Source organism: Morchella sextelata (genome assembly GCF_020137385.1).
Source record: "Morchella sextelata strain SCLS chromosome Unknown scls_9, whole genome shotgun sequence".
In the NCBI taxonomy this organism is placed as follows: Eukaryota; Fungi; Ascomycota; class Pezizomycetes; order Pezizales; family Morchellaceae; genus Morchella; species Morchella sextelata.
This window is the reverse complement of record NW_025408624.1, coordinates 126438-138046: the sequence shown is the minus strand read 5'-3', so window position 1 is coordinate 138046 and position 11609 is coordinate 126438. Positions and strand designations below refer to the sequence as shown.

The following is an 11609-nucleotide window of genomic DNA, read 5'->3' as shown; positions in this document are numbered from 1 at the left end:
TTAAATCAATTGAATAAAGCATGACCGGACCCTTGTACAAAAATGCCCAAAGAGATACCTACATATGTAGGTAGTAGCAAGGAATTCAAGTAATAAAGAACAAATCCTCGCTATGCGTATCGATATTGGATAGGCAGTTATCATAACAAGCATTCGGGGTATCGGTTAGTCTGCAAGCCTCGACTCGATCCCGGATCAGATAGCAATCCCCCTTAGGTACTCGTGGTCTTAATCTCAGATAAAGATATTTGTGGTAAAATTGCGCTTTCCCCACTAGTCTCATTTTCGGATTTTAGGGGTGGGTTTCTCCACAATTTCACTCCGGGCACCCTCCGTCCTCACCTGTTCCAGGCCAGGGAGGGATGATCTCAATTATTAAAGTAATTGCCTTGCCTTAGCTAGAAGAAGCTTCGAGTGAAGGGGGATGAAAGGAAATGGGGCTTCATTTGACGATTGGGCATGAGCTAGCTAGGCAGGCCGGCATTGACATCAAACCGTACCCCGACCGCGCGTCGTCAGCCAGATCAATGTCAAGCAGCCCATAAGAAAGAATAGGTTCATTCAGTCGAGAATTCAGCCAGCCATCCTTAGCCAAACGTTATGTAGAGTAAGAAGAGGCGCCACTAGTTCCATCCAACTGAACTTTCTTTCCCCCATACTGTTGGGTGTGGGAGGTTCCGCCACAGATTACTCCAGGAATAACTCCCCAGATGCCTACCCCCCATAGGATGATACCGATTCGTTGCTTGTTGCGTAGACAGATATTTAGATGTTTAATATCCCACGCTTCCGAGAAGGGTCTTGAATCCAAGGAAGGGGAGCTCCGGGGTTGTATGATAATCTCCGTTTTATAACGGAGACCCAGAGAAATAAGGTAGGTACGAATGTGTCTGTCTATATCAGACGTAGGTACTAGTGTATGTAAGAGGAATATGTATGAATGTATATTTATGTATGGTTACGATTCCAGGCTTGATGCAGAATGCCACCGTTTTCAGAGCATACTACTGGTCGTCAGTCAGTTTCATGACTGTGATTAGTAGAAGGACGAATTGATGGCGAGGGTACCAACTGGAAGAAGATTCAGCAAGACATTGGTCCATTCATCCTTCCATACTATCACCTGACATCATTTGATGAAAGATAAAGAGAGAAGTAGCTCTTTAAGCCAGAGGCACTCACGGTATTGCTGAAAACTGATAGCAGCAATGGTGCTCTCAGCTCGGTTTTCTCCTCAAAGTCCATGTACCAGCTAAGTACTGTACGCAGAGAAAGCAAGCTAGCTACAATAGCTCCCTATATACTTCTGTGGAATTCTGCACGGGGTCGAATAAATCTGGTTTTATTCGCCGTTATAGTTTATGAGCGTGCATAGCGTAATCGTAATGGAGGGGGGTCTCCAAGCTTTCTCGGCACGAAGTAAATGCACCTTCTAAGCATTTAGCAGCCTCCACTTAATTTCACATTCCAGCCTGCCATGCCTCCTTTGGGGTGGTGGGTGGGTGTGGGTGGGTGGTTGAGGGAAAGAGAGAACGAAGGAATGAACGCGAGTCGCGGCTCTGCTACTGCTGCAGGATAGGGATAGGGTAGTCTATTAAGCCACACGGATTCCTTACGCTCCGTGGATCTTACTTTACGAATCTTTGCGCTACCATACGACGCACACGTAACTTACCTTACTTGTTCTCTATTTTACTCGACTCGTACTCATGCTCCGCCTCCTCCGCGCAAGGGAGAGACCAGGCACACGAAAGCAGTAATTAAATATGTTGATAAGTTCCAAGCCGGATTTGTCACTTGGCTTATCCCTCAGGCAGTTTACCGGAAAGAGGGTAAATCAAATATGGTGATAGTCAGTAGATGATAATATATAGAGGCAAACATGCATATGTGAAATAGGAGATAGGGATCTAGAGATAGGAGAAGAACAATCGAATTAGAATTAATAGTAAAATGAATCAAAAAAAATTTTTTTTTAATCGTAATGAGTGGAGATATAGAAAAGACCGCATGTACTACATACATGTACTAAACCTCAAGGCGCCAAGGCTCAAGATCATGGATCAAAGAGAGGGCGGAGAGAGTCATGGCGCGAAATGATACTTGGCCTAGCCAGCTAGAGGGCTCTCTCGAGAACAAGAGCAAGCAAGCGTAAGCGTCGTCGTCGTCGTCCGACTTTCGACGGTTATAGACTGTTTCGATATTCTCCGTCTCCACAGTTGGATGTGTCTGTCTGTATGTGTCTGTATGGAGTACCTGGTCTCCACCGCTGTTACTACTACTACTGAGTTACCACATACCCATGTACATGTTTTATCGGTGTTCCTGGGTTACGTTTCCGCGTGGCTCTTCTTATTTCTTATTATTTCTTATTTCTGTTTTATTTTCCTATTCCTTTTCCCCTGTTCGTTGTTCGCTGGGTGTTCGTTGGCGCACCATGTTTTGATCCCAAGGCTTATAATTGTAACTGTATAATTTAGAGCATACTTACTCATTCTCTCTCTATAGTTGTGACCCTGTACTTTTACTCTGTTTGTATCGGAATTAACCATCTACATGCTTAAACGTTTTTTTTGTTTAGGTGTGTGGGAGAGGGTGTGTGTGTGGTAGGTAGAGATGGTGGGTGTGTGCGAGTGACAGTGAGAGACAGCCTGTGCCGCGAGTTGTTGCTTCGATTAGTAGAATCTCTTGACCCCCGGAGCATACTGACCGCCGCCGAGAAGCCGAGCGATACTTTCCAATCCTTACTGCTTGTTGACTACTGGCTGTTTGAGAAGTGGGAATATCGCCCGCCGCCGCTTGTGCAGCAGCCAAGGTGCCTACACGCCCCGATAATCATAGATATACCTCGCCGCTCTCCCCTCCATCCTTCCTTTCCCTCCCCCCCCTTCATCTACATATTCCCGCGGTCCCCTCCTCTTTTTTCATACCTTCTTTCTCAGAAACCTCTCGATCCCTCCTCGTGTGTACCAACCATACATTCCTCTCAACGGCCCTTCGACCCACTACTACCAACCAACGCTCATCCATACACGGGAGTCATCTACGTCACCAACATTCACCGTTGTCCCCTCCTTCGCCCACCAGTCTTTAAAAAAAAAAGGCTTGCTTTAACAGGAAACTGATACTGGTACATAAATCTCCTCCCACCCCCCTCCATCTTCCTCTTCATCTGCGTTGTCGATGTCGCCCCTCCCCTACCTCACGAACAAAGAGAGAAAAAATCTAGTCACATATCATCTTGCATAGACTGACAAGCGGAATTAGTCTCACACTACAGAAAACATCACATAATAATTTACAACTCAAATAGGATCACACAACCCCCACCACCTACACCCCTCAATCATAGCCGTTTGATCCGACCCAGAGGGGAATAATATCTAGATATGGAAACTTACCATGGTCATGTACGGTCACCGGCCGACGCTATCGTTTTGTTCGAGGCTTGTAGGATAGGTCTGCTTCCTCGGGTACAACGCCGGTTATCGGAGAAGGAGCGACAAAACATCAAGTCTGGGAGCATCTTTGTTTGGGATGAGAGGGAGGCTGGAATGAGGCGGTGGACGGATGGGAAGTCGTGGAGTGCGAGCAGGGTGTCAGGCAGTTTCTTGACCTACAGAGAGATGGAGGGGAAACGAGGAGGAAATGCGTTTGCGCCTCCAGTAACGACTCTTGCCGTGTCTGGCCGAGGAGGGAAATCGCCGAATCCAGATAGTGATTCGGAGGGCATGGACATTGAGGGGCCGGATGGGTACCGTTATAAACCGGATGGTCTGATGAAGCAGTCGTTTTCCATCACTACAGCAACTCACCAGAAACTGCATCTCATCAGTTACTACGCTCGTTCACATCCGTCATCGCAGAACCTGATGCAGCCCACACAGGATATCCAATTGAAACACATCAGGCCCGCTAAAGGAATGTACCCGGAGTCCACAGTCCACGAGCAGCAGAATGTTCCTATGGTCACCAGGGGCCCCATGATCGCTACGAACTTTCCTCATCAATCGTCTCCAAACTCTTTAATACCGAGACAGGGCGCTACCCACCCCAATAACTACCCCCAAAGCGTAAATCCGTACGGCTGGCCACCGAGCCCTGTATCGACACCTCCCACAAACATTCAGCTCCAGTTGTCCTACTCAAACCAAGCACAGCTTCCAGCACCAAATAGTGCTGCTTCTTCGCCCATGTCGTACAGCGCACCTTCCCTCTCGAGTGGCTCACCAATGCAGTACGATCGACCGCCACTGCCACATCTAGATTCTCTGCCGTCGCAAGCAACCCATCGCACTTTGGGATCACCCTTAATGCACCTCCACCGTTCCCCCAGAATGGCTGATGCGCAGCATCAGAGGCAACAGTCCAGTCCGCCGCCGGCCCTTCCTGTTCCCCACATTTCACAATCGGATCGTTACACCTCACCCGCCAATAGCATTGGACAACGGTCACCCCCGAGAGATAGCTGGGACATCAACCCATTAAGACAGAGTCCCAACGGAATGGAGGCCGGAAGCCCCGAGAGGAGTGGACTTGAGGTGCAAGATATTCCTGCCGTGAAATTGGGATTCAGCGAGGATATCCGGGCATTAAGAGTACTTGATCGGGGCTTTGCTGCGTAAGCACGTCACGTCGATTAAAAAGGATACAACTAGAAAAATCTTGGGTTTTTTGTTTTGTTTTTTTTGGAAATAATTGTGGCATCGCTTGGGGGTGTTTATTATATCTGCTTTCATTTCCTTTTTTTCGTTTCATTTACATTATTGGATCCTACTCCTTACTACTACTTACTATTCCATTTTCATTTGTAAACCATTCGGGATTGGGTTTTCCTTTTGGTGTTGTCTGGTTTTTTTTTTTTGTTCCCTCTACTTATTGAGTTGCCGTGATTTTCATATTTTTTTCCTCAAAGGTTTTCCTAACATTGGCGGTATCCGGATTGTTTTGTTTATTATTTTTCCTTGGTAGTTTTTGTTTCTTTGTTAGTAGGGATAGATTGGACTTTTGGTTGGCGGGGAACGGGGAAATACCAGGGATCGTTTTGTGTTTTTTTTCCTTTTCTTTTCCTTTTAAGGGGGCATCATGTCATCACAGAAACAAAAATAATGCTCGATCACCATCATATCACACACATTTGAAAATGCTCTTTATGTCTGCTACCATTATTGCCATCGGCACCGCTATCTGAGATACCATACATGACAGGAAAAAAAAATCGCTTCATCAGCAAGTAGGATGTGGTTGACACCCCTCCTCCTGTTGCGCCCTCATATCATGCACCTGGATCCTGGGAAACGAATCTGGCTGGGCTCGATCAGATGAGAGATCACAAAAAAGCCAATTTTTCGCCTTTGCGGGAAAAAAAAATACGATCCTCCACCACCACCACCGCCATTGATCAACCACCACCCACAGCAGATGGTACCTTTAATGTACCGCCTTGTGGAATAAATAGGTACACGAGGTACATCAGCTTTACATCAGGCTACCTACCTCAACCTAACCCTAGGAGAAACGTTCAATGCCACTCACTTTCTTAATCCCTTTAAAGCTGCTCAAGGTGGTTAGGGCATAAGCTCATGTTATTAATATCAAGCCCTATATCTGCCATGCCATGCCGGTAACAGCCCCGAGAATCCCCAGGGATTAGAGGAGGGAAGGAGGCTTAATGTTTAAACGCACAGTACATGGAAGGTTCCGTGAGGGTGTGGTGGGTGAGTACGTACCTCTCTGTCTCTCTCTTAATTGCTCTCTAGATCTGGCTCTTTCCTGGCTATGGCAGTAGAGAGAAGGCTGTTATATCGGCGCCAGGTGGCTTTGGAATGTGGAGTGAGTGGTGGTTACGTTCTCAATGTGTGCTGTTTTGGAGCGGGTGCTGGTATTGTTCGTAATTGAACTAGTATTCTACTCTATTCTAGCTACTACTGAAGTAGATTGCATATATACTCTACTCCACTCTACTTTAAACTTTTGCCCTTGCTTGCTTATATCGGGCACGGTAGGTATGGATTATAGATATAACCTAAGCAAGCAAATATAATTGTAAAGGGCCAAGCTTCATTATACCGCTGTCTCCGGTGCGGAGGACAAGCCCGTGGTATACGTATACCCTCCCCCTCCCCCTTCTTCGTCTTCTTCGCAACAACGGCAAGCTGGCCCCCCTTCCTTCCTCGTCTCTTCCTCCTCTCGATGATTCTCTCCCTCCCTCGGAACCGGCAAGCTACCATGTCCTTCTTCCCTTCGGTGCCGAAGAACCGAACGAAGACATGACAGAAAAAAGGAAGTAACTTATACAGGTACTGGGTGGTGGCTTTATTACATGTACTTACTCTAAAGTAACTACTCTAGCTAGGCTAGAGTAGCTGGGTAGAGTAGAGTAGGTACGACATACGTACTCTCACCCCAACCCAATTAATTTACGCGGTCAAGCACACAAGCTTTTTTTGCTTTTTTTTTCGAAGGAACGGGGGGAGGGGATCGCCTAAGGTATTAGCCAGCCAGTGGTTTGGTTTACGTGAAACGAGAGGGAGGCCGGTGATCATGATGCGGGTAGCCGATAGACCGAGATTGAAGTGATTGATTGATTGACTGACATGACTGATGAACGAGAAAGGTCTAAATTTGAAAGGACCAGGTCATCTAGAGGAGGAGGAGAGGAGGAGAAAAAAAGAAAAGAGGCCTAGGCGGGGGAGGGGAGGGAGGGAGAGCAACGAGGAAAAAAAAGCTTCGATCCAGCTACAGATAGCTAGACAGCTACAGCTTACATGAACCGGTAACCAACCCCGGAGTAGAGCATCGAGTCGAGGGCTTGATGCTTGATACCCTCCCACTTTTCACCCCCTCTGATCTTCTCGAGAGCTCACCTTTTTTCTTTTTCTTTACGTGATCTCTGTTTCTTGACCTTTTTTTTCTCCACGTGGGGGCTAAACTGACATGAACCCATTTGCGGAGAAACGGTAATAATAAATAAGCATAAATTGCTTTGGTGGGAGGGGGGAGGGTGTATGGGGGGGAGTTTAAATTAAGCGCTCGCCTAGAGAAACACCTGCATGCATGTACGCATTAATGGGGCGAGAGAGAGAAAAAGAGCCTCCCTTTCTCGAGGTTTGGCCTTTGTTTGTACGGGTTGTGGTTTATGCTTTTCTGATAAAAAGTCATAGTTGATGGAATGTAAGCACCACACCGAGCAGCTTCACCATACCGGTCATTAATGGTGGCATACTGGCTAAGGTCAGAAGATGCGAGAAACAAGCAGTTATTACAGAAAAGAGAACAAACAGCCAGCCAACCACTGGATACAGACAGGTAAGGACCCCACGACGCTATCCACTTGCTACGGCGGAGGCGGTGCTTTCCCCCTGCTCCTCCATGGGCAAACATTTCTGTCTGTGAAAACGGTTGGTGGGATTTCTCGCTTCTTTTTCGTTTCACCCCTCCTTGGAGTGAAGGCATGAATCAGATCTATGGAAGTAATATCGGCACTCCGCCGGCCTTGGTCTTTCTCGATAAGCATGAATAACCACTCTAAAAACCAAGGCCCCGGTGCTTTGGGCGTACTCCTTTCAGCCGCAGTGCAAAAGTAGGGAGTTGGAGAGGATTGGCGAAAAAATAAAGTGCGGCGTTATGTTTGGTAATTAACCTACTTGTTAGTCATGATATGATTCGAGTGCGAGAGAAGTGTAAGAAATGTGAGAAGAAGTGAAGTATTGTGCTCTTTCCGGCACCGGTGCTATCCGGCAGGGCAAGCTTGTTTTTTTTTTGTTTATGTCTGTGGTCGGTATTGTGCCTCACTCTGAACACTTAAGTTCTTGCTGACAGGTATGTCGATCTGTTCCCATAACTCTAGTTCTAACCACCGGATCTGCCCCCGGCCATTCAGCCCTGTGAGACAGGAGAGAAAAGCTTTTTTACTCTACCCTCCGCTCAGCCGCCTGCTTATTCTTATTCTTATTCTTATTTTCTTATTTTTGCGTCCTGGGTTGAGTGCCCTAGCTGGAGTAGAGTAGAGTAGAGCAGAGTAGAGTAGGTACAGCCATGTATCGTACGCAGAGTAGAGTATGTACAGTAGCATGGATAAGCCTTTGATTGCAAAAGCCCGGAATAGTAGCCTTTCACCGCATCGCCTCAGCTCATTTCATTTCGTCGATTTGGGTGGTACGAGATGGCCATCATATGGATATGGGCTTTATCTAGCTTTAGCTTGATCGAGTAAGGTATGGAGAGTACAGCTTAAGCTTGTATGTATGTCGAAGTGTATCTAGAATTAAAAGGCGAAGAATTACAATCCACAATTAATGAGTGAGTTCAGGTGAATCGCGCCTTCGGCGTTACTAGTATTCCGGACCGACACCGGGCGTTCACATCCCCGAAGGACACATATTACACTACACTAAACTATTATGCTACCTGACTACAAGCCTTTACTCGTCTCCCGAGCGGACGAACAAAGAAAAGAAAGTCTCGCTCGCTCTTACATACATGACCTGAATAAGTACATATGTGCGTGTGTATATAGAGTAGGGCTCGCTAGCCAGGTGCTTCCGAGACACTTCTAAATTCCAGCCCCCAGCCTTCGACTTGTGTTCTGGGGATGGTGCTTATTTGGTTCGGATACATACGCGAGCTGTGGTACACTTGTGCTTGTAACTAACTATTGTGTCGGGCTTCGGCCAAGTCCTTGTTTGACATGATTCACTTTCTTGAAGCTTGATTAATTGCGAGCGAAGGTGAGTCAATCACTGGTGCAAGAGAGGATGCGAGAGAGTCATATGGCCAGTCTGCCTATCGACAAGCAAGCTGACAGATAGAGTGCGCGGATGTGCGTTCCTTTGATGACATATGGTGGTGCTTCTTTTAGCTTCTAGCGATCAATTCCATTCGGGCGGATCGGATCGCTGACCTGCTGCTGATACTGCTGCTGCTGCCGCCGCCGCCGCCGTGGGTTAGGGCTGGCTGGATGGGGCGGGCGGCGGGCCGAGTGATGAGGTGTGATTACAGATTGGTGGAGAAATGGAAAGGATTACGCCGGTGAATGGGTTGGAGGTCTGTAGTTTCAAAGCACTGATTGGAGCATATTGGAATACGAGGGGGGGGGGCCGGAGACTTTTTGGCGGGCAAGTAATCAGGGTTTGAGTGGATTAGTTAGTCACTTCGTCGATATAAGCCTCTCTGGACATGGGAATGCTGGCTTTGAACTAGTAGTTGGATAGTATGAGAGTTGCGGGGTGATGACTATTATTAGGGACGCATGTACTTATCGTATATAGCTGCTGCGGTGATGTGATATTGTGATCAGCACTGTCACTGTCGAAATTAAGATTAAGCTTAGATACATGTATGTTCCTTTTTTTTTCTTCTATCGGCGTATCTAAATGATACGCGCGGCGCAGACATGCGAGCCACGGCGATTACAAACTTTTGGTAGTCTGGAAGATGCCGGAATTGCACGTCCGCCTGGATTACTCGGTATAAGTGCTTGAAGGGCTCCCCATCGTGGCGTTTTCAAGCCAGTGCCATAGTCGGACTTAAGAAAAAAGAACTTAATCTACAGTAGTAAGGTATACTTGGAGTATGGATATTCTTGAACTACGTAAAGGATTGAGGGCTTTGTACGTACATATCATTATCGTCATCACTATCATCTGCATCATCGATCACTATCCACGAGTCAGCCTGAAAATCATATCTCTAGATGAAATTTTGAAAAAAAAAAAGTAAAAAGGTAAAAAAAAGGAGGCTTATGAGAGCTAGATATTACATGCATATAACCAGTTCGTATAAGCTTTGACATGACTTACGTATGCAGCTCTACCATGAGCAAGGGTTGACAGGATTCGTTTTTTTAAACCTGGGGTCGGCATGTTGGTGGGCCAATGATCATTGTTGTTGTTTTTAACTCATCAACTGGGCGGCGCCAACGACCATTGATCAACCTCGGGGATATCACCGTGTTGTGTATTCGGCTGTACGTATACGATTGTACGTATACGATACGAGCAGATAAACTATTTTCATACCAGCGAGTAGTTTGTTTTTGCCTATCTAGCGTCCCAGGAGTAGGCTTTCAACCGTGGAGATAGCCTCACCGGTTGAAGACCTATTTGAGTGATATTTTGGCCCACCGCGGAGATGTGGGGAAGATTGGAAGGTTCGAGTACCAGATATAAATATAAAACTGTCGTACATGAGTTGTCTGCATGCAAAGGAGGCATGTGAATACTTGGCAGTGTTGCGTATGGTCAATGATTTTAGCACCTATATGGATGCTTGTGATGTGTGGCGTAGCAGACAGGAGAGAATAAGTTCGGAGTCGGGGTAAGAGATTCGGTATTCTCGGCTTGGAGGAAGCAATAGGCCATATGTACCTTTTATGGGCAAGTTTTCGACAGTTAATCTGGCTAAATGGTAACCTAGGACGGAATAAATTCGGGATTGCCCCAGTAACATGCCCCCGGTGTTGTTTATGTACCTAGATGGCCAGTTAGCTAGCCAGTTACATACAGCCAGCGACTGTCACAGTGGCTGTATATATTCACCTTTTCCCACTGCATGGTAGAGTCTCGAGATAGAGTTGGGGGCCTCAATTCCCTAGAGTTCTTTCGGAATTACGGACACAAATACCCCCGGAACCCCGATCCGATGTATAACCCGAAATCTATGAATAACCCTACTCTTCCGAGAGTACGGTCCGTAATGCCCGTTCCGAAATTCGAAATATGGCTGTGCGAAATCAAAAACTATTGTAGAGACAGACAGGGAATTGCGTTGTATGTTATGTGATCTGATGGAACTGAAGCTGGATGAGAGGCCATTATTTTATACCAACTAAAGAGTGAAATTAAACACGTATCTTGCGAACAACATAGACTTTGGGCAGCACGGACTTTTTTTTTTTTTTTTTTTTTTTTTTGTTTAATTCATTGGGCAGCACGGACTGCAAAGACAAGATAAACGCTTTTCGATTAGGACTGTACAGACAGCATAAGCATTAGCCTCTGCTGAGAGTAAGGGCAAGTAGCGAAGAATGTAAAACCAACATATTCATCCCTCATTGTTAGTTTTTATAGAGCTATGCTGTATACACGGGAAATGATACTAGGAATTGGTTGTAAATAGCTAGGTATCGACACACCACAAAATACTCCTCTATCCCATAATTCAAAGCAGGGGACAAAGCCTCGAGTGATATATCCTGATGCTGGTGGGTAGGGGTTCTGCGTCATGGTTGGTCACTCGGTGCGCTTTCTTGTCGTGGGGAGGTAATTAAATTTTCATTTGTTTGTAGCCGTGGTTTGTCTTCGGCTCTTTGAGTGTGTACCCATTAGATATCAAAGGGGGGATGATAGTTAGTCTTGGCGTTAATTGCACAGTAAATAAAAACTCTCGTTCCGGGTTAAAAACAGAGACGGCGAATAGAACATAACCCCGGCAGCCCGGCCCACACGGGTGCTATATAAGACGTAGTTTGGGAAGGTTATTATGTTTCTTTAGCTAGCTGGATATGTGGCGAAGATACCTCTGCTCTGCCGGTAATATCTCCTGCTTCTACTACTCTATTCTGCTCTACAACAACCCCCCCCCCCCTCTCTTCTCAATCATAGTCCCGT

At 46.4% G+C, this 11609-nt stretch overlaps 1 protein-coding gene across 1 annotated transcript; it reads left to right on the top strand.

The window, feature by feature from the left end:
* Positions 1-3389: 3389 nt before the first annotated feature.
* Positions 3390-4625, top strand: H6S33_012736 (uncharacterized protein; the record flags this gene model as incomplete). The annotated part of the gene is made up of 1 exon (XM_044844337.1): positions 3390-4625. One exon carries the CDS (start codon positions 3390-3392, stop codon positions 4623-4625), a length of 1236 nt encoding a protein of 411 aa, XP_044694445.1.
* Between the last annotated feature and the right edge of the window lie 6984 nt (positions 4626-11609).